The sequence below is a fragment of the Desmodus rotundus genome, chromosome Y, assembly GCF_022682495.2.
Source record: "Desmodus rotundus isolate HL8 chromosome Y, HLdesRot8A.1, whole genome shotgun sequence".
In the NCBI taxonomy this organism is placed as follows: Eukaryota; Metazoa; Chordata; class Mammalia; order Chiroptera; family Phyllostomidae; genus Desmodus; species Desmodus rotundus.
The window spans coordinates 3,899,293-3,922,816 of record NC_092332.1 but is presented as its reverse complement, the minus strand read 5'-3'; the positions used below and the strand labels follow the sequence as shown (position 1 = coordinate 3,922,816).

The following is a 23,524-nucleotide window of genomic DNA, read 5'->3' as shown; positions in this document are numbered from 1 at the left end:
GAACGAGTCCACTGGGAAGACAATGAGACAGGTAACAGCACAGGCTCAGGGATAACATTTTGTTGAGGGGCCCTGGAAGGTCAGTCCGTGTCTCCTTCTATAGAAGAGACAGCAGTGAGCGCACTGTGGATGAGAGAAGCCGGGTAGTTCTTGAGTACGGAAAGCTAATTTCCCCCGAACTTACTCTGATAGACAAACCGGCGGCCATCAGCAGAGCAGGCTGAGCCGGGACCGAACAAACGCATTGATTCGGAGATGACAGGTGTGTCCCGTTCCCTGCATTCTTCTTGTCATTTGTGAGGTGTCCTCCTGTCACTGTCTGCAGGAACGTCATGGCGTAGCGTTTTCATCCAAACGCTTCAGAAGAGCCCCAAGCATTGACTTGCGAACCTGACATTATACTTTGACACGGGGGAAAAATAAGCCACTTAATTCTGGTTCGATGGGGAGGATTTTTTTTTTTTTTTAAAGGAGGGCACATGTGTGTGTGTGCGGCGTAGAGAAATAAATCACTGTATTTGTACAGCGTTGGTTCTTTGCACACCTCTCAGTACCCTGAATTCACAGTGCGTACGCTGCCGGCCTATTCCTCCAGCAATGTGGGGGAATTGTCGTCGCTTCTCCCCTGTGGAGGTGGGGTGGGAGGCACCAGGTGTCTTCATCCCCCCATAGAGAAGGGCCGACCCTGACACGTGTTGGGTCCCACCCTGTGGAGGGTTCAGCGAGCGTGTGAGGACAGGCACACCCTTTCCTCTCCGTGGGCTTGGGCAGCGAGGAGCCAGGACGCCGGCAAGGGCGGCCCTGCACCTGGGAGCTGACGCCACCGAGTTCTAGCATACGATGTGGAAGGCAGTGGGCTCCCGCTGTGTGAGTGTGGCTTTTCCTGTGGCCATCGCGCCATGCCGGGGACTGGCTCTGTCCGTGGTCTCACCTCGGAGTAAACAGCCTTTCAGAGCAGAGCTCAGAGTACCCTCCCAGTTCTCAGTCATTTTGAACAAGTGATTCACGAATCCGTTTGGGGCCCTAATGCATCTGCAAATATAGGGGAAAAGAAACTCCTCACGATCTCCGACAGTAAACAGCCACAAAGTCTTTGCTTATCGGTTGAAAGACTGTGGCTTAAATGTTCACTTTTCCACCTAGAATGCCAGCAGTTCAGAAGCTACACTGCCAAACACGGCGTGTCCCTGTCGGGAAAGCTCCCAGAGCCCAACTCCTGCAGCAAGCTTTGCGTCTTTGTCCATGCAAGATAAAGAACAGGTCTTGTCCCTGCCCCCCACCCCCACCCCGCCTCATGAGGTCTGCAGGCCACGCTGCCCGCACAGAACACCTGTATCTGCCTGAGCAGCACCTGGCGGCAAGAATCACCACCCCTGAGCCGCAGGTTCCTGGGACAAGCACAGCGGTCCGTACCTCCAGAAAACAGGGCCCGACCCTGAAATCGTCTTGACAGCATGTGAGAGAAAACACCAGGGGTAGCTCTTTCACACCTGGCCATACCCAAGAATGTAGACCTAACTGGACTTTCATCTTGGCCTGAAAATGCCGGTGGTACTCAGGGGGAATGAGCGGAGTGGTGGGAAACACCGAGTTGTCCACGGTCTTTGCAGATGGGCACCGGGATCGTCTCCGTCAGCGCGTCCCACTGTGCATTCGTGGTACACGGAACCCGTGTGACGGTGACGGCAGTTCTCCTGTGTTTTACACGGTGTGGAATCCTGCAGCAGAGGGCACGCCGGGGCTGTCGGCGGGGTGTGAGGGCCTCTGCTCACGGGCTGCTTCTCTCTGTCTCCTTGCAGGTGCTGCTGGCGAGCAGCTTCATTCCCGTGTACGCGGGGCTGCGGCCGGTGGAGTACAGAGGGCGGGTAAGCACCGCCTGCCCCCTGGCGTGCTGTCCGTGCGTGCCGCATGGATGCGCCCCCTTCCAGCACGCCGTTGTGCAATTACCCGTGCTGCGGGCGCCCACATTCCATCCTTTTTGTAATGGAGCGAACGACCTTCTTCCTAAAACAGGCCGAGTCACAGTGCCTTCTGTACATAGCGAGGCGCAGGACTGAGCTGTCAGGGCAGGAAAGGCATCCGGGCAGGCACACCTGCTCCCCCAAATCCCGCTCCTCCCTGCAAACCCCTCCACCCCAGGGCCCTGCTGCGAAGCAAGTCCCCTCCTCCTTCCTGCACTTACCCGTGGGTTTGATGCGGGGAGCTCTCTGCATGCTGGGCTGCCACTTACGGAGGGAGGCCCGGCGTGCCAGATGGGGTCAAGGGCAGCATCCCCCACAGGCAGCTGCTCCAGGCACGCAGGCCTGTGAGATCAAATCCAGTGTCTGTCACACCGGTGCCGGAGGTGTGTGGCACACACCAGAGAGGCGCCTTCTGTCCTCATGTATGGAACACGGAGGAGGGGACGCACTGTAAAGCCAGGTTCAGTGTCCACCGCACACAGCAGAGGCATGCATTGCTAACCGCAGAGTGTCCTGGAACACGTACCAGAATTTCACGTATGCACGAGATAAATACAGTGTCTAGTTCACCCATAAGCAAGACCAGGCACATGTTGTCCACGAATAAACACCATTTGTTTTATACATGCACAGTATATATTTAGTCTCAGTTCGTGCATGGAAAGTGTTTAATGCCTGCCATTCAGGTCCTTTGGGGCCCAGCAAAGTGTCCCTGCCCAGGAGGCCACGTCTCACTGCCCCAGAATCGACTTTCCCAAACCGCCTAATGGATCGGCCTTGGGAATTGTCCCCGAGCTGATCTTGTCGTTACTGGCGGTTTTCTTCCTTCGAGCTCTCCCGGCCCTTCCAGGCTGTTCCTGTGCTCTCCGCACGGCTGTGGGCCCGGGCTGGCCTGTCTGGGGTGGCGGTGTGCAAGGACCGGTGGGGCGGGCGAGGCCCAGAGATGGAACGTCACTGCTCGGTCTGGGATGCTCAGATCACGGCTAGGCGTGTGCCCTGGCGGGAGATGGAGCCCACGACCCTTTGGTGTACTGGACGGCACGCCCATGCACTGAGCACCTGACCAGGGCGAGTGTTTCTGCCTTTCACCTGGAGACTGGCAGGCTGGGCTGGGTCTGGGGCAGCCAGCAGCTCTGCACACTTCCTCACGCCCCCTGGAAAGCTGCCTTCTCCCTCTCCGCTAATCCTATCCGAGCAAGCTCACAAGAGCCAACGCAGTTCGGAAACACGATGTCCTGCAAGAGCAGTCATGAGCTCCCCAGGACATCGGAACACTGCACCTCGGCCACCCAGGGGGCCTCTCATCCTCCAGTCGGACAGGCCACATGCACCTGACTTCAGTTCCGTGACGCAGGGCGTGCCCTTTCAACTCCCCTCGCAGAGATCTGCGCAGATTCTGCGTCCTGTCGCGTGAGACGTTCTGTGGAGACTAAGAGAGAGAAATGTGGGAGGTGCCTCTTTCCCCACAGCACCCCGCCCCCACTCCCACCAGTATGAACTTGCTCCAGGAATCCGTATCCATGCCCAAAACAACCAGAAAACAAGAAACAGGCCAAAAAGGAAGCAAAAGAGAAGACGCTCTGGTACCATAAGGCACAGAACCAGATAACTTGGGTTCCCCTTATTTACGGTAACCCCCCTTTCCCCCCCGTTTATGTAACCACATACACCCACACCAGCATATGTTCACACCCACTTCCCATACAAAACCGTGCAAATATGGCTGTGTTAAATACACACAAACGCACAGGGATATGAGTGTCCGAATCATATACCTAATTCTATAATAAATGGGCATTATGTTCTTTCAGAAACACTGACAATACACAGATTGTCCAGGTCAGGTTCATTTCCAGCTAATCTACCTATGTTTTCGCCCCCAAAATGCAGTTCCCTCCAAACGTGCGTTGCAGCCCATTTCCACTATTTATTTCCTTTCAGAGAGCTGGTGGCTGGCCAAGGCCACTGTAGACAATGGAGTGCCCGTCCTTCAGTCCCCAGCCTTAGAAATAAAAACAAGTAAGAAAGACATTTAAAAGGAGAGAGAGAGAGAGAGAGAGAGACACCTTAGAAAAAGGGAATGAACTGTTTTCAGTTCAGAATATTGTGCCCTAACCCATTCCTGCCTCCTCGCTCCGCCTTTGGCTTCAGAAGCCGGGCTTTGCCTTCCTATGCCACATTTTCAATGTTCAAGGAAAACTCGGCAGGCCCCCTGCTCAGCAGAGGTTTCCTGCGGACGGGTTTTCAACCATTCCCAGACCCTGGTTTTTGTTTGTTTGTTTTGCATTCCAACTGAAGGATCTTTCCCCTGAGAGAGAGATAACTAGGGCACCTTGGACTTGAGTCTTGTGGGCATGTTCATTTACTGTCGGAGCTGAGTGTGTTAATACCCAGCTCAGGGACGGATTGGGACTCTGCTGCCTTGAATACACAGCATGACCAATATTGGGTTTCTTCGGCTGTCTGCCCCTAGCACACAGTGCTGCAGAAGCCTCTAGAAGCTTCTCTCACCTGCTCTGTCGACCTGTCTCCTTCGGGCGCAGTCTGCAAGTGCAGACTCTCGTGTGAGCAATGGGTGTTTCTTAAGGACCACGCCCCATTCATTTTGGCCTGAAGCCTCCCGCACCCCGGCCTCCCTTGGGAAGTGGCAGGATTTCCGGTGGCTGTATCTCAGTTCGCTACAGAAAACGCTGCTTCCCAGTTCTCACAGTGACAGTGCAATGTGCTGTGGTGGTGGGAGGTTTGTTCAGTGTCGGGCGTAACCGTGGCTCTCCACGTGGACTGAAGAACGCACCCCACTGAATGACACGTAGCTGTGATGTGTGCGCAGTCCTCGGTAAAAGCTGACGTCCGTCTTGTTGGACATAATCGAGTTACAGCTTCCAAACAATTGGCCAGGTCCCCCCATTCTGTCACGTTCTTTCGGGTGGGTGTAAGGTGTGGGTACGCACATACCTTTTGCTTTCAAAACAAAAACCCATATTTGGATCGGTCCCGGAAATGGAGATTTAAGAGCGAGTCCAAGGTAGGGTTGTGGAAGAAGCAAAGAGCCCTTGCCGGCGCTGACGGGGCTCTTCCTCTCCACAGAAGTGGGTGGACGGCGGCCTCACCAACAGCCTCCCCATCCTGCCTGTGGGCCGCACCGTGACCATCTCTCCCTTCAGTGGGCGGCTGGACATCTCCCCGCAGGACAGAGGGCGGCTGGACCTGTACCTCAACGTCACCAATCAAGACATCACGGTGAGTGTTCACGTGCGCGGATATGCGAAGCCTTTTTACCTGTCTGCGCGGTTTGGGAAGCCCGCTGCTGAGTTTACGTACAAATTACGTCCTCTCGGTAGTGTCTCTTCTAATACTTTGCCACATGCTTCGTGCGCATGGACCTTCGTGCTTACACACTACGAGTGAGTCACTCCTCTACAGTGTAACAACTACCTGTTGGGGAAGCCATTTCTCCTTGCTCACTTCTCTTTCACGTGAATAGACGTGGCAGGATGCCAGTGAAATGGGAAGCCAGGCTGTGTCCTTCCTTACAAGGCGGCCGGACTCAAGTGTATAAAAATACGGGAGAGAACCTTTGGGTCTCCACGGAGTAATTTCCGTGGAGATGTCCATTCCTTAACCCAGCTGCCAACAGGGGGTGCTGCTGTCAGCGGGAGGCGTTTGCCAGAGCCTGCAGACGGCTGTGGGCGTTGCATCGGGGAGGTGCTCTTGGCACCACCTGGCAGGGGAGACCCAGGATGCTGCTCAGCACCCCACAGTGCCCAGGAGAGACCCCTCCACACAGAGGCATCTGGCCCAGAACGTCGATCGTCCCAAGGCTGAGAAACGGGCGGCATCATCTCGTCTACAGGTGGCGTGCACGGCTCACGTTCACTGTTTTCCTCCTAGTCCTTTCTTTATCTCTGCTCTGAGTACCTGTGACGTGCTGGGAAAGCTCAGGTCTCAGAGCAAACATACATGCACTTACCCTGTGCTGTGCTAGAGCTGCTCGTGTCCTTCTGTCCTAGCTGTCCGTGGCCAACCTGGTGAGGCTCCAGCAAGCCCTTTTCCCCCCGAGCAAGAGGAAAATGCAGACCCTGCACCAGCGCGGCTTTGCCGACGCCGTCCAGTTCCTGCTGAGGGAGAACTGGTTCGAAGGGAGCGCCTGAGCGTCTGCACGGTGAAGCACCTGGCGGACGGTTTGGATGCGGGTTTGCAATTCAATACTTGTTAAATGTCAGACGTCTGTCCAGTCTATTCCTCTTTGCCACGCTTGTTGTTCTTTTTAATAGTTCAATGTTTCCTCGGTGCAAGGGAATACGAGGCGTTTCATCAGAATTGGGCCACGCCATTGGGTAGAACTCAGGTGACAAGACATAAGCAGATAAACTGCAAAGCGTGAAGAGCCCCGCGGGCCAGGTCGTCTTCTAAACAAGCACTGAACCCAGCACCCAGCACGCCCGCTCACTTGTTCTGGTCCCGCCACGGCACACGATGCCAGCTCTTCCGGGACCCGAGCAGCTGGCCTGTCCCTCGGAGGAGTCGTGTGTGCGCGTCACACTCACTCACGTACGCTGGCTTGAATTTTAGTTCTGTTTTTATAGGGCTTCACCCAGCACGGACTCTAGATTACGAAGAACATTTAGAAGCAAACCCGTTTGTAATGGCACGCCCTTCATTGTCATGCATTTGTCTGCTTTCCCACCGGAACCCATCCCTTAGATCAGTTTTGTGGTTCCTAACAGCCCGAGCCGCACAAGTGTGGTCCCGGAAACCCGGACTGCTGCCTCTCCTTCCCGCGCAGTTACGCACAGACCACGGCACAGCAGCGCTCCCAGTCTCACGGTGCGGTGAAAACTTCCCGTGCTGTAGTCTGGCTGGGGTAGCTCAGTGGACTGAGCGCCAGACTGTGAACCAAAGGGATCAATTCCCAGGCAGGGCACACGGCTGGGTTGTGGGCCAGGTCCCCAGCACGGGGTGCATGAGACACAACCACACATTGCTGTTTCTCTCCCTTTTTCTCCCTCCCTTCCCTTCTCTGTAAAAATAAATAAATAAATAAAAATTTAAATTAAAAAAAAAAGACTTCCTGTGTTGTTTCACTGACTGCCATGAGCTCCAGGGGTCCTGTCTTCATCGTCACGTCTGTTTAGTCCCTCAACAGGTCACCTTTGATCCTGGCAGGTGAATGCTCTGTTTGTATGATGGTTTAATAAATTCCGCGTCGATGCCTCTCCGAGCAAAGAGAAATCTCCATGCACTAGGCCTTTTAAAAGCCTTTGGTACCTACGGCATACGCCTTTCCGCACGCTGGTGGCTGGTGGCTTCCTTGAAGGACCTTGTAGGGCCATCGACAGACGGGCTTGCTGGGCAGCAGCCTTCTCACGTGGGGAAGTGGGGCCGCGTCGTGCGGTGATTTCCCTGTGGCTGCGGCGTTCTGCGGGGCTGTGCCCAGCTGTCACGGAAGGCAAGTCCACGCTGCCCCGTGCCGCTGTGACTGCGGGTGCCCTCACGCTCGGCGACTGATGGCAGGCGGGCGCTCCCCGCAGGCTCTGCTGTCTCACGGGGACCTGCACCCCGGGGCGCTGTGGCCTGCTGTATGGAAGAGCGGAAGAGGCTTCCTCAGCCACATCCCGTGCCCACAGCTGAGGCAGGTCCCACCGCCCTGTTGGGGCAGTTTCCTGAACGTCTTTGCATCTGTCATTAAGAATTTCATGCGTCATTTTTTTCTCTTTTTTTTTTTTTCAACACCACTCTTGACCTTGTAACTGTGGTAACCCACTGCTTCCCTTGACAATTAGAGAATATCGATTTGGTTTTCAAGTTAAATCAGAAAAGAGCACACAGTATTCAAAAAATACCAAAACTGTTGCGTGTGAGGTTTGCAATCTTGGACGGAGCACGGGAGTAGCAGAAGCTTGCGAAGGCACAGCTGTCTGGCTCTCGGTGACTGCAGACGGATATCACACGTGAAGTGGCCGGCTTTCGGTTAGCCGGCTTCTCACTTTTCCCTGCTGATTCAGGCTGAGGCCGAGGAAACCATGTGATACAGGCGTGAGAGGTCACAGAACTTGGAATTTACATGGTGCCCTTAGCCAGAGTTGCCCCAATACATCGCTGTTTAAAACACACGTGTAATTACTTCCCTTTTACATGTATGAATATTGATCACGCAGACCCCTTCGTTACACAGTCGAGGAACCAGGCATTAGGGAAGGTTAGGGTTTTGAGGTGGTTCTCGCCTAAGCTGTGTCTACACTGTAGCAAAATAAAACTGACAGTTGAGGTCATTATCCACGTAAGTCAAGGCAGGAGGACAAGCCGCGGTGGCCCAGCGGGGAAGACGGGGGCGGTCATAGCTGTTATTCATATTGTTATTTGCAGAGTGCCGTTTACTCGGCTGCGTTTGCCGCGGCATTGCTGAGCTCCGCTCTTCATTTTGCCTCTGGGAGAGAACGCAAGGCTTTGCTCACTCCGTGCTAATACGTGTATTTAAGTTGTCCTCTCGTATGTCCCCTCTGGGTAATTTCCTCTGCTCTTGACTGACGCAAGGAAGGCAAACGTGTCACTCAGTCCTTTCCGCGCCGCGGAGAGCGTTTCTGAATTGCACAGACAATTCGTAGTGACAGCATGTCCGCCGTCATCTCGAAATAGGCAGTTTTCTTAAAACTGTGAGTGTGGGCGAGCGTCCTTAACCGTGCGAGCACGTACGGGTAGGCAATACCTGCATCCGTGAGGTAGAACAGGTCGTGGCAGGTACGTCTTAGCTGCGCAGAGGTCCCGCGTTGGCCCGCTGCGCAATTTCACCTTGTCTGCAAATGCCGTTTAAATGGTATATTTCCCGATTCACTTCTGTGGGCAGAGGAAGTAAAGGACAAATCGGCGTGCTGCCTGCTGCTGGAACACGGCACCGTGCCCGCCCCGCCAAGGGCATTAATTAGCCCTGTCCCGACATGTCACTTTACGACGACAGGCAAGCCCGTGGCCCCCTGGGTGATAGGCCGAGATCTGTCCGCTGGGAGGCTTCTGAGATTCGAACAGTGCCCAATGCCATGCCAGGAGGTGCGGGCCACTGGAGACGTTCTCCCTGTGACGATGGCACTTGAGCCATCCAAGAGCTCTAGGACACACACAGAGGTTCCTGTGCCTGAGCAACAAGGATGAGAGATGACTCGGGGCCCACGGGCCACAAGACAGGGCCGGGAAGCGGGAGGGCGGCTGGCTCTCCTCCTCCCAAAGCTGCGAGAGGCCACAGGGACGGTGCTGCCCGCCTGTGGCCTTGCGCATTCCATCGCCGTGGTTCTGTGAGTCACACCCCCACACACAACAGAGCGTGTGCCCTGCTGCCTCGCGATGCCTGCCCTCTCCTCGCCAGCAACATACGGGCGCCGTGCTGTTAGAAATGCGTGTACGTGGAGTTAGAGGCAACTGCGCAGGGAGTTTCGCACAGTGCCTTGCGGAAAGATCTTTCTGTATTCCCAGTTCCGTCCGGGTTTATCCCATTGGCTTAGAGGCAGTAATGGACTGGTGGCCACCCCTATCGTCTTAACAGTGTCCTTTAAATGGTGACTCTCGCCAGGAAGACGGCAGTCCTGTGCACTTGAAAATACCAGGGATTGGCGGAATGCTTGCATGCATTCAGGGGCCTGGATCCGTGCTTCCTATCTTGCTCTCCAGTCTATTCCGTCAGTGTTTACTCAGAGTTAAGTGTGTGGCAGGAAGTGTGTACAGTGCTTCGGATGTAAACAGTGACCAATTAGCATCGGTCCCGGACTCAGGGACTATTTTGGTGGTAGCAACAAGGGAATGAATAAACCAGCAAGGCTTACGGATGCCGCTGGTGTTACACGACAAAAAGTAGTAGAATTATCGTCCTCTACAGTCACAGCACAGGCCTGGGACAAAGTACCTCACCACCAACTCCTGGGCGCCTTCCAAGTGAGTTCTGAAGTGGTTCCATTTCCACAAGACGCCGTTGTGCCATTTGCCAGGAGGTTGTATTCTTGTCACTGTGGGTGGGACGTTCCAAGTCGCGGACGTGAGTCACGCCCGGAGGGCCACATGCAGATGGGATTGCGACGACCCTGTTCGGAACTCCGACTCCTGGTACTTCTGTTGGTGTGTTGGCAGACGGCACCGTGCCAATGTGTCCTTGGTCCCTGCTTTCCCTCTTGGGGTGGCTTCCCAAGCTTCTCACACAGATGGTGCCAAATCATGAATAATCGTAAAAAGCGTCCTGCATGGCTGGTTGTGGACGTACTTTTGCACGTTCTGTGTGCTCCTCAGAGAGGTGGGCATCCGTATACACACAGGTCCATCTCTCCTTCTGTAGAGCTCTCCACCCTGTCTTCCGTTTTATTCTGTCAAAGTGGACTTTGTGTTTAAAAACATGGTTCTGTTATATTTTTGAATACTGCATTTGTTTGAATGACCTTCCCCAGGGATCCATCGAGTGTTGAGGAATGCAGCTTCGATGGTGGTTTCCCTCGTGATCGGAACACAAAATTATCGCGGCAGGGGAGGAAGTGGCCGATTATACAGACCGTACTGGCACATTGTGTACAGATAATATTTCCCCCCAGCGTGTTGGATGTTAAAGGGATGGAGTGAGGAGAGTAACCGGAAAGTCACATGCAGGGCTACATGTTACTTTTGGTTGGGGATGGTAGGGGTGGGGACAGAAGAGCGAGGCATGCGTATCAGCAGATGAGGAGCATGAACTGGGTGCAGGAAAGAAGAAAGCTCAACGGGCATCCACCTGCTGAGCAGGCTCCTGGTGGAAGGCGGCACACCGCCAGCCGGAGCCTCTGGGGCCAGGCTGAGAGGGGGCTCTGTTAGGGAAGCCAGGTCTTGGGGAGAGAACAGTGGGCTGTAACAACAGGGCGATGGGTGGTTTTCATCCCGGGAGAAAGGACCGGTCACTTCTGTTGGGAGCAGCTACGTAAAAATGGGGCTGCCAGGCTGGCTGAGAGCCGACACTGGGACCGTGGGTGAAACCAGCCAGGTGCCTGTGTAGCTTCCTCCCACAGTGAGTTAGCTGGCAAAGAACCCGAGACCAGGGACTGTGAGTGGGGCGCCGGCACACAGGATGCTCGAGGGTGCCCAGGTGCTCACACGGCCCTTGGGTGGCAGCGTCACCCTGCCTAGGGTGGCAGCGGTTGCCAGGTTGCGAGAGGGACATGTGTAGATGGGGGACGGGAACGCACACGCGGGGCCAGGGCAAGGTACTTCCTCTCTGACGTGAAGCTTCGCCCACTGTCTGCGCGAGAGCTGCAGGGCTAGCGAGCACGCTGTCCCAAGGCATTGGGGCACAACATCACGTGCCTTTGACCTTACTGGGAAATGCACATCCCAATTCTGTTCCCGCGGGAGGACCGAGCCTCTGAGTCAGCGGCCAGCCGTAGGTGGTCACTCTCGGTCTAGGAACAGTAAGACCTCTCTCTCCCCCACCAGGGGTCCAGTCCCTTTAGCAGTTTGCTTCATAATTGAAGTGTAAGACTTTCTACACTACAAATAGGTTACACGTTCTATTTTTATTATTCCCAGTTTTACAGATTTATCACTTTACCAAATGATAGAAGATAAAACCGCGCCATTACCTGTGCTAGCCATCTGTCTTGCTCGGGAAGGAGTGTTGGAGCCCCGTCTCCGGCCGCCGCCAGCTGCGCCTTCCGAACCAGCCTGGCCCCTGGGAAGTAAAAGCAGGCGCTTCACGTGCCGTGAAAATACTTGGACAGATGGACTGTTCAGAATAAAGAAACACACTTCTTGCCTGCACTTTCCCTCCCATTATCTAGTTCTTCCCGAATAACCTATGGCCGTCAATACGAGGTTATTTATGGGAGAACAGGCACGAAAAAGTGGAACTAACTTTTATTTGTGGCATATAACAAAAGCTGAAATCCCAAGCATAGGCGACAAAGCAGAACTAACAGAAAGTACTGAATTACGTGTAAACATTTATATCAGCCTTAGTTTTGGACACGCTAATGTTTTCTGATTGTGACAGTGTTTATATAAAGACGTTTCCTCAATGTTTTCTGATTGTGACAGTGTTTATATAAAGACGTTTCCTCGTTACCTGGATGAACACTCCTACTTAAAGCTCGGCTCACAGTCTGCAAATTTTTCTTATGCACCCCCCTTTGGTGACACCAGAGCTTGTGCAACAATATTCACAGAAATATGTTCCTGAGATTTTGTACAGGGAAGAGTCACTTTTTCCCCCCCATTCACCCTCTACATGCAGAGCATTTCCAAACTGTCACTATTTGCATTGAAGCATTTCCCGCTCCAGGTTATTTTGAAGATGGGGAAGCTTCTGAGTCTCAGAAAATGTGACGTGTTAGGTTCAGGTGAGTTTTCTTCTTCTGCACGAGACTAAAAAATCTAAACCTAAATACAAATACAGATACAAATGTAAATATATATACAAAACATATAGAAAAACCCTCCTACTAGCACCCAGAAACTTGCAGTGGGCGGCACCCAATGCCCACCTGTCTTCCTACCACAAATCTTTGAAAATTAGGTGCTTTAACTCAAAACGGTATATGCACATTGGAAGACAAGTATAAGTACATTAAAAAGGAAAGTGTTCTCCTTACTGAATAATCTGTTCTCCTTTTACAAAACGCCTTCTTGAGCAGGGGGTGTGATTTTGGAAGCCCCAAAGCGAGGACCGCCGCCTCCGTTTAACTGAGACGCCAACGCCCCATGTCCTTAGCGCTGCCCTTGCGAATGTGTATTTGTGACGTTGGAAAGCGGGAGGAAGCCTTGCGAGGTGACCGCGCTCTGCTGTGTCGGGGTGCCTCATGCGGCACAAGCCGAGTTTCCTGTCTGCTGCAGTCTTGTTTGGTGACCAGATGGCCACACGGTCAGAGCTGATGGACCCAGAGAAAGGGGACCTTCTGGAGAGTTCTGCCAGACTTCAATTCTAGATCGAAAACTCCATGCAAGATGGGATGACGATGCTGTTTTTACCAGTTCAACCCCATCCTCTAGCACTGCTGGTTGAAGACAGACGATGTTTCAGTGCTGTGACTGTGAGTTCCTGCGGAAGAACCGTCTCTACTCCCTGACAGGAAAGAAGAGAGGCCCTGGTCCCCCAAAGCTGGACTTCGCAGACCGACAGAACCAATTCTAATCCTCTCTCAGCTCCTCCTAAGCCACTTAATCTCCTGAACCAAAATGCGGACGTCTGTCAAAGGAATGTAAGACTGACTTTGAAGTTGTTTGAGGATCACAGGCCTGGGGAATGTTGGCGGATCAACGACCGCTTGCCACCTTTTCTGTAAAAATAATGTCAGCAGGCTGGTCTTCAAAGCAGGCACACCAACCAGGGGGGCCCGGTCTCCTCTTCCCCAAACCCTTAAACATATCTCAGTGCCTTTCTGGATGTTTCTCTGGACTGTGCCATCTGGCCATTTGGGGCACAAAATGCCAATCAAGCTTTCCTCTGTTGCAGAAATTAACTAGCTACACTTGACTCCTGAAGTCACTTTGACAGAAGAAGGTGGGAACCCTGGCTGGTGTGGCTCAGTGGACTGAGCACGGACCTGAGAACCAAAGGGTCACTGGTTCAATTCCCAGTCAGGGCACATGCCTGGGTTGCGGGCCAGGTGCCCAGCAGGGGGCGTGCGAGAGGCAACCACACATTAATGTTTCTTTCCTTCTCTTTTTCCCTCCCTTCCCCTCTGTCAAAATAAATAAATAAAATCAAAAGAAAAAAAAAAAGAAAGAAGGCTGGGAAAATAGGGAAAACATTTTGAATTAAAGCACCTAATTTTCTAGTTCCTCTAGGTTTAAGGTGCTTTGTAACAGGAGAGGTTTTTGTGAGCTTACAAAACTCCAAAGCCTTATTTGATTAAAAAAAAAAAAGATATATGCATAGACAGGAAACATCGCAGAGAGAAAGCATACTTATGTCCTTATAAAAGAAGCAACCAGCTGCAAGTGTTGCTTTGGAAGATGCCCACAAATCGCTGAGTATGAATATGGGCAGAGTTCTAGAGACGAAAAGTGATGGTCATTTTTACTTAGGCCAAAAGTCCTTGCAAAGCCAGAGAAACTCCAAGCGCTCTTCTGCCCTAAAAATTGCTAGATTTTGCCAAGTGGAGATTGCACATGACCCGGGAATTTTCTTTTCGCTACAAGTAGGCGGCTACTAGCAATACCCTGTGTGCAAAGTCCCTGTAGTCTGCTGTAAGCGCCACCCCCCCCCCCCCCCCGCCCCATAGTTGTCCCAATGTACATTGTGTCTGACGCCGTGAGGAAAACAGACGCAGAGAGAAAGCCAGCAGTTGTATCTGCTGAAGAGAACCGTCTTTTGGAGCGGAGCAGTGTCGCCGTCCTTAGAGACGTTTCCTATAGGGTCACGGAAGGAATCGGGTGATTTGTTGGGGTCATGTGTCCCAACTGCGGGTCGAAAGAGCTACGTGCCATCACGTAATCAGGACAGCCTGCTGCTAGGGAAGAGACATGGACACCACACCGACGGGAGTTTAAACTTGTATGAGCAGCTCTGGCAGGAACCAGTGTTCCGAACCCACACTGGGCACAGACACACACGTGCGTGCAGAACACGGAGCTTTCCAAAGAAAGGCCCACGGAAAATAACAAAAGGATGGATGGAATGAGAAAATTCAGTGATGCCTACAGGAAGTCGTTAGCGAGGAGTCTTCCTGCGGAACTGGAGACGCGTGCTTCATTTCACGACTACTAACTGAAAGAAAATAATAAAATAAAGAGCAAAATTGCGACGCCTCGCTCATCGCTCTGTTTCCGGGAGCCAGCAAGGATGATGAACAATGAAGAGAACGCAAACCATCTCCAACTAAGCTCGAAAACCTTGCACTTGCAAAATGGGAATAATGTTAGGCCTTAAAACACACACACACACATACACACACACACAAGCCACCTGAGCTCAGCCTGGGGAGTTTGAAAGGAGTTCCCACAAGTCTGCAGTGTAGACATGGCGACCCTTCCAATGAACTTGGTCACCCAGCAATACACTGATCTGCTCTTGGCCACCTGGGAGTCTTGGGTTTTCGGCAAACGTTAGGATGGTCAGGGAGTGAATCCACCTAAGTGTAAATTGACGGGCAATGGAATCAATGTGAATTTACAGACCCTCTTCTCATCCTGGAGTTCAGAAGCCCATACTAGGTTTGGCCGGGCTAGAAATCGCCATGTCAGCAAAGCTCTGGGCCTTTCTGGAAGCTGAGTGGAGGGCTTGTTTTCTTGGCTTTTTCAGCTCAGAGGGGTTGATCATATTCTTTGCCTTGTGTCCCTTCCACCTTCCAAGCCAGCCACCACAGTGTGTCTCCTGGTGTCCCCTCGCTCCGCCCTCCTCCTCCACCCTGAAGGGCCTTTCCAACGATATTGCTGCACCTGGGTACCTCAGCACTGCCCCCTTTTGTCAGGTCTGCTAATGAGCAGCCAGAATTCCCTCTGGGCCTCTGTTTCCCTTTGCCGTCTAAGGTGACATAGCCACAGGTCCCAGGAATTAGGGTGGGGACATCTTCAGGGAAATGGATGTTGTTGGTTTTGCCTACTATAGGAATCATGCTCTTCCGTTCATTTCCCAAATTCGGAACTGAAGGATGCAGGGATTACGTGACCGATGTTTCAGGCACGCAATGGAGAATTTCCTCCGAAAATCACGGTAAACTGACCACTTTAAAACGATGCCCTCTTATAAACATCGTTTTGATATATACTTCTAATACAATAACGGTTGCTAACCGGAAATCTCCTGTGCGCCTTTTGCAAAGCATTTGAACCTCTCACACGTTGGAATCCCATCCATTTATTTTGAAACGTCTAAGAATATAAATACTAACACAAATGTGCCACGTGAAAGACGTACAAGTAAAATACAACCCCGCAAAACGTGTCGCATTGGGGAACAACAATCCCTGAGGTTGAATGACATCATGTAATCGAACGGAAACCACCATTGGATCAGATGCTTAAAAGCACTTTGAATATGAATTAAGGATCGATGTCTTAGCAAACGGCTGAGTATGTTGATGTATTTTACTGCTCTCTCTCTCTCTCTCTCTCTCTCTCTCTCTCTCTCTCTCTCTCAGTTGGGCTGGACTGTCTTACCCACTTCCTTTGAAAATCAGTGTTAGTGGAAGCACGATGCCATTTAGTATTTTGGTTGATGTCTCACTTTTAAATCGCCCTAGGAAAGGCTACGGAGAAGCTTTCCCCCCCCCCCCTCATTTTTAATAATTCTGTTTGGGTTTTAAGTAATTCTATTTCATTTTATCTTTTTTCAAAATCCACAGGAAACTGAATGTTCCAAGTCTTTATTTAATTCTTCTGCCCAAAAAAGAATTTTAATAAATCCTTTAGGTGGAACACAGTTTGATTGGCTCTGAGATTCGATACTCAAATATGTCAAGGACAAAACTTGAAAGCACTCATCAATTAAGATAAAAATGTCAACGGCAGGATTACAGTCATGAATATTTATGAGGGGCATGACAAAGCACCCACAGATATTTGAAATGTCCTTCCGAAATGGATTTTGAAAAGGAGAGGCACTGATTGCCGACACCTTGGCAGGCGTCCCCCAAGTCTCGGACAGAAGCAGTCACCAGAGAGATTCACAGACGCGGAGAATGTGCACACTCTGACCCGCAGCGCGGGGGAAACACGCCAACTAAGCCCCGAGGTGTCCTGGAAGCACACAGCGCTGTTGCTGTTTTGCACGCGTGTGCACGGCGATGCACCGAGAAGGTCTTCGGTGAGGGGAGAAGGAGCGTGAGGCTAAATCTGCAAAGAAGACATCATTCTGAAAATGCTCTTTGACCTGAAACACACACACACACAGATTGTTGACGCTGTGGTAATAGTAACTCTCTCTGCACACAGCAGTGAAACCTGGAAAATTATGTCGCCTCCTGCCCCTTGGAAAGAGGACCTCAAGTTCCCTCAGAGAGGTCAGCCGGAGCTGAGCAGAATTGTCACGTCGGCTTACTCCCCACAATATCACCTTCAGGCGTTTTCCACAAAGCACTTCCCTGAAATGGCTTCTATTAAAAAATGTGCTGTGTTTTCTAGAGCAGTTTCAGATTCCTGGGGAAGCGGAGTGGAAAACCAGGCTTCCCACATACCCTCTGCCCCCGCACATGTGCAGCCTACCCCACCATCACATCACAACATGGGGACACACGTATGACAACCCACAAGCCTGCATGGCCACCTTGTCAGCATCCAAAGTCCATAGTTTACATCAGACGCACTGCTGGCGTGGGACATTCTGGGGGTTCTCACAAATGTGCAGAGTCGTGTGTCGCAGAATAGATTCAGTGCCCTTGAAAGTCCTCTGTGTTCCGCCTGCTCATCCCTCCCTCCCTCCCCTGCCCCCAGCCCCTGGCAACCACAGATCTTTTTTCTCCGTAGTTTTGCCTTTTCCGGAGCATCATAGGGTTGGAATGATACAGAAGCTCGCCTTTTCTGATTGACTTCTTTCATTTAGTTGCACACATGTCAGGTTTAGCCATGTTTTTATGGCTTGAGAGCACATTTTTCAGTGCTAGATAATATTCCAATGTCTGGATGGACCACAGCCCAATTATTTATCCATCACCCACCGAAGGGCATCGTGGCGGCTTCCAACTTCTGGCAACGAGGAACAAAGCTGCTATAGACCTCCTTGTGCAGCTTTCTATGGGGACATCAGCGTTCAGCTCTTTTGGGGAAATTCCAGGGATCACAGTGGTGCATCACATGATAAAAGTATGTTGACTATTGTTAAGAAGCTGCCAAGCTTCTCCCAAAGCGGCTGTGCCATCTTGCATTCCCAGCGGCCGAGGATGAGCGTCCGTCCCCGTTGCTCTGCGTCCTCATCAGCACTTGCGGCTGTCTCTGTTTGGGATTTGCGCCCTGCGAACCTGGTGTGGAGCTATCTCATTGTCGTTGGAATCGGAAGTTTTCTGAAGACACAGGATACGCGGCATCTTTTCTTCCGCTGACTGGCCATCTGTGTATCTTGTTTGGTGAGGTGTCCATTCGGATATTTCGCCCAGTTTTTAGTTTGTCTCCTTATTGCTGAGTTTTAAGAGCTCTTTGTGTGTTTTGGGTAATAGTTCTTTTTTTTTTAAGATTTTTATTTATTTATTTATTTTTTGAGAGAAGGGAAGGGAAAGAGAAAGACAGGGAGAGAAACATCAGTGTATGGTTGCCCCTCGTGTGCCCCCAACAGGGGACCTGCCCCGCAACCCAGGCATGTGCCCTGACTGGGAATCGAACCTGCAACCCTTTGCTTTGCAGGCCCATGCTCACTCCACTGAGCTACATCAGCCAGGGCGGGTAATAGTTCTTTATCAGATACACCTTTCGCAAATATTTCTTGTAGCCTGTGGCCTCTCTTCTCCTTCTCTTGAAAGTGTCTTTCACAGAGCTGACGTTTCTAATTTTAGGGCGGTCCGGCTTGCCAGTGATTTCTTTCACGGATTGCTGTTGCCTCTCAACTGTCATCGCCAAACCCCGGGTCATTCAGGTTTCCCCCGTGTCACCATCTAGGAAGCCACATTTAGCTCTCTGATACATGTCAGTTACTGTCTTAAAGGTTGGATTCTGTTTTTCTCCATGAGGACACCCAGCTGGTCGTTCCAGCACCATCTGTTGAAAAAGACTGTTTTTCCTCCATTTGTAGCCTTTGCTCCCTTGTCAAAGGCCTGCTGACCCTGTTTCTGCGGGTCTGTGTCTCAGCTCTACACTCTGCTCCACTCACCCATCGGCGTATTCTTTTGCCAGCACCACACAGTCTCAACAACAAAGTCAGTTTTCATTCCCGTGCTTCCAGACGTAATGGAAAAGGAACTATCAGTCCCATTTGTTTACCTCATTTAGGAGCACAGCGTTCCCGGGACATGAAGGCAAGCAGCACAGGCCATTTCTGTTTAAATATTAGAATCTAATATTTGGATTTGGTCTAAGGTGCATTCCAGAGGCAAGTTCCTGTCCCTCAAAGTTTCCTACATTAGATAAACAACCAGAAAACCAAAGATATAGTCACTTGTTTTTTTTCAACTGAACTAGTTTTGCAAATGGAAAGAAAAATGAACAAAGCTGAAAAAAAGCCCAGGGAACTAAGTATAGACAAAACTGTGAACTAAGGAGTTAGGGAAAATAAGAATCTTCAGAATTAAGAAACAGTTGGCAAATTACCGGAAGCAGAACAACAGTTGAAGCTGCAACCAATTTCTGATAGAGTCCAAGGCAAAAATGAACAATGAAGATGAATTATGAGTGGGTTAAAAAGATGTGGTACATTTATACAATGGAATACTACTCAGCTCTAAAAAAAGAAGGAAATTTTACCCTTTGCGACAGCGTGGGTGGACCTGCACACAATTATGCTGAATGGAAGAAGCCACTCAGAGAAAGCCAGGCATCATCAGAGGTCCCCTGTAAGAGGGATCCAATGACCCAAATACACTGTCCAGCCAGAGAGACTCATGCATAGAGAGCAGGTTGACAGCTGTGGGAGCAGGTGGTGGATGTGAGGGCTGCGGGGATAGAGCAAAAAAATAAAGAAAAGAGAAAACAGTCCTGGACGTGGACGATAGTGTGGTGATTGCCCAGGGGGGGGGGGTGGAGGGAGGTAGAAGAGGGTGAAGAGGGGGAAAGTGATGATGGACCCAGACCCGACTCGGGGTGCTGAGCATGCGGTGCAGCATTGTGGAATTCTGCACCTGAAACCTGCATGATCTTGTTACCCAGCGTCACCCCACTACATGCAAGTGAGAGTGTGTGGCTCCAGGTCTGTTAAATAACCTTGTCACGGTTTTATTTATCTAATGCCAAATTATCGAAAGTGTGTTCTTCTAAGGCAGTTTTGTGCTTTGGAACATAGTCACTTGACCAAACTTTACTACAATCACTTTTAAGGAAAATTCATCCTAAATAGAGTAAGTGAATCTGAATGGGTTTTCCTGTTCTTTCTCGACCAGAGTTGTGTAGCTGACCCACAGAAAATAAAACGCCTTCAGTGCCCATTCTACGAGAACGAGCAGTAGTGTTGATACGTCTTTGACGCAGAGCCTAATTCTCTCAAAGAATTTGGGTGGACAGGCTGTGTGGACGGACTTTTCAAGGGTGTATTTACTTCAGTGTTATTGAGCGTCGATGTTGCAACCCAGGGTGTTTAATCGAGCTCATTGAAAGAACAGGGTTTTTCATCTGTGAAAGTACGGCACTACAATGTCAAGCATGGTTCATCATATCAACTCTTGAATTTTTAGAACTTAGGTATTTAAGAGCGTATCCGTCCTCTTATCTGCCAATCAGACTTCCGGAGAAGGTACAGCGTGTCAGACAAATACCCCAAATTTATATTGAGCAACTTAGAAATAATGTGTTTGTAATAGCAAAGACAGAGGTGAGCTCATGCGTAACAAATGCTTATGAAGCAGCTATTACCCTGATAACGCGTTTATTGAGGTGGAAACTCATCACAGCTGCCTCATCATCCCCATGGGGCCATGTGCCTGTCTGTGCCCCCCCCACCCCGCACAAGCAACAAACAGGTGGAACCTTTCAGAGCGCCCAGGACACGTGCTTCTCCTTCCAAGGCCAAGGGGTGGGCTGAGGGTTTGAATTCCCGGCTGCGGAACTCCATCTCCTACCTCATCACTTTCTCTACTGTCAACCCAAGAAGCAGCAAACACAGCAGATGATTAAGACGATGTAGGAGAGCACTTTGCACACAGGTGGGCGGACGGCACCCTCCCATAAATGCAGAGAAAACGTCCCCGAGAGAGCGATCAAGTGTCACCCGGCATTTGTGGGATGACTGTGTCTCCTTCCCTTTTCCTACAGGTGCTGTCTACTGTAAACCCGTCACTTTTCCACATCTGTTTCTTAAGTGTGTAAAAAAGAGAAAACAATGATTATCAACAAGCCCAGAAAATTAGCCTTTGAATCAATCCGTACAATAGATGAACCTCTGTAAAGTATCGTGAAAAGACAAGAGGAAAAGGCAGAGAAGGAGGTCAACACATTTGGGCATGCGGCACTGATTCTGGCAGGCGGAGAGGGAATGAAAGATTTATAAGCGACACTGTGTACCGACCCCTGCGGAGGAATTGGGAACTTTGAGAGAAGTGGAGAATGTCCTAGAACAATAGCAATTGCCAAAATTAAATCCAGAATTGTAGAGGAAGGTGGAAATCTGTATGAATCAATACAAGCAAAAGAGGGACAGACAGCCGCAAAAAAAAAAAAAAAAAGTTAAAATTCTCGGGCCCCATTCACACAGATTTACTGATGCGATTATTCGGGCTCCATGCGTAAAAAAAAGTTGATCCCACATGCGCGCACCCACACACACACAAGCGCACGCACACATACACCATAGAGAACCTTTGTTTGACCAGATGCTTGGGGGAAAATCTAATGAACTCAGGGGTGGGGAAGGTAGAATACACACCTGTGCTTCCAACACTTACAAACCACTCTTTTGCAGGAAACGAAAATGCAGAACAGCTTCCTGTCACCTGGCCTGGTGGGAAAGGGCAAGGGCAGAGGGGTGGGAGAGAGGAAGCTGCAAAAGCTGCAGCACTTCTCTCGGGCCCCCACCCCACGCTCCAAGGCTCGGCAAGCCCCAGCCCTCATTTAACCCCCTCCTTGTCTACACCACAGCTGCACTTGGCAGTGGTTTCCGGCAGGAGGAGAGCTGGCACCCTGCAGAATGGGCTCTGTAAACACAGCATCGTTAACCGTTAACCCCAGGGGCCCTTCCCGAGTTCATTTGCTTGCCCCCATACCCAGAACACTCAGTCTTCCAATGGGTTTCATCGGGGTCATTTTCAGTCCTTCAGATGCCAGGCTCCTTCCCGACACCATCCCGATGCAATGGGTCTTGAGTGTGTCTCTGCCCCAGGCATCCCGAGTTGGCAGATGTCTCCGGTTAATTGCAATCTGAGCACAGCTGTGTCAGAACTCACCTGGGCATTGTGGTACAGTGCAGGCTACGCCGCGTTCAGTGCAGGGACGCGGGTGACAAGTGAGGAACTCCGGCCATGCCGATGCTCCTGGGTGCTGAGCATGCTCTCAGGGGTAGCACCCCTCTGTCCTCCTGCAGGCTGGTGTCATCCGATTCCCCCGCCCCATCCTCACTCTCAGTTCGTGGCGTTCTTCCTGTTCCACAAATATAGGAAAGCCATCCGTGGACAGAGTCCACCAGCTCTGCTTGCAGCCCAGCACTGTTACAGAACAGACCTGAGTGGGAGGGGGTGCAAATGATATACTATTACCAAATGGACTCACCCTGGTGCTCCGGGGGTCCCCCACCCCGTACTAGGTTCGCCTTGCCCATCACCAGGGAAAGACGTCCCTCAAGGCCAGAGATTGGTGAAAAGGAACAGGATTATTTACTTAAAGAGTTATACAGACTTAAGAGTAATGCGTTCATTGAGATCCCAAAGTCCTTTAGAATACCCACAAACGCACAGTCCTTCCTTCCCCCTCTGCCCAGTCTGGGGTACTGTATCTCAGAAAAAGGAATAGAAGTCCATGGTTTTTCTCTGCCGCAGCCATGTGGTCCCAAAAAGACGGTGCATGGCTGCTGCACCTGGGTTTAAATCCCAGCACCAATCTTCCTCTGCCGCACCATTTCCAACTCCTCCCACAATTGGCCACAGCTGCCAGCATTCCCGTATTTGTCCAGCTTCACTGGGCTGCCATAGTAAGTCCGGGCAGGTGTGGGCCTGTGGTGTGGAGCCAATCATCTCCAAGCTCTTATGCAGGCCCTGTAACCAGGGGGAGTTGCCTCCCAGTTACATCATGGGGTGAAGTCACTCCCATGCCCCTGGCTCAAAGCATGGCCACAGCTGTTTAACGTATCCATGAAACCAGTCAAAGGTTATGGATGTGTTAAATGACCGTTCTAGAGGTTATCTGCAAAACTGTTGCTATTCAAAACAGCACTCAATGGCCCTGCTCCATGCATCCCATCCCCCAGCTCAGACTGGTGGGGGTGAGGACATCCTATATATGTATGTATTTTTTTCTAATATTTCCTGGACACCCTGAGTTCTGGAGCCCACCAGCTCTTTGGGCCCCACCCCCCCGGCTGCACCCTGCTTCACCACCTTGAAGCGCAAATGCTGCCCGTCCCCTGTGGCCGCAGCCCATCCGTGTCAGGGAACGTCAGGGTGCACTTTGCATTCTCTCTCTTTGTCATCATCCCATACACACCCCCGACCACATCGCTCCAGACAGCAGCCGGCCATGGTGTCCCATCGCAACCAAAGATATCATAAATCCCTTCTTCTCCTCACTGCCCCTCTCTGGAACTGCCCCCAAACTCTCCCCCAACATTGAAACACCTTGGACATGTGTGTGTTCACAACTTCCACTTGCTGTTGACTGTTTTGTCTTTCAAACAAGCCTTTCTACATACCTCTCCGGGGACACTGGTTCATTCTGAGGTCACCAATGACTGCCTGCGATGTCAAACTCAGTCCCCAGCCCACCGAAGGGACCCCAACCCCGGTACCGCCCACAGTATCATCACTCTTCCTGCCTTGGAAGCCTTTCCTGCCTGGCACACCTCG

The 23,524-nt window shown here is 51.3% G+C and overlaps 1 protein-coding gene across 5 annotated transcripts in view; it reads left to right on the top strand.

Annotated features, from left to right (window-relative positions):
• Positions 1-23,524, top strand: part of LOC112313366 (patatin-like phospholipase domain-containing protein 4) — a 53,077-nt gene that overhangs the window by 12,041 nt on the left and 17,512 nt on the right. For 3 of the 5 annotated variants that reach the window (XM_071220400.1, XM_045203222.3, XM_071220401.1), the window contains exons 5-6: positions 1,800-1,865; positions 5,049-5,201. In XM_071220400.1, the coding sequence (XP_071076501.1) occupies positions 1,800-1,865; positions 5,049-5,201 (219 nt within the window). Of the gene's footprint in view, positions 1-1,799; positions 1,866-5,048; positions 5,202-5,971; positions 6,772-11,489; positions 11,928-23,524 lie in introns of those variants that run through there. The other 2 variants (XM_071220402.1, XM_045203223.3) reach the window with 2 other exon arrangements.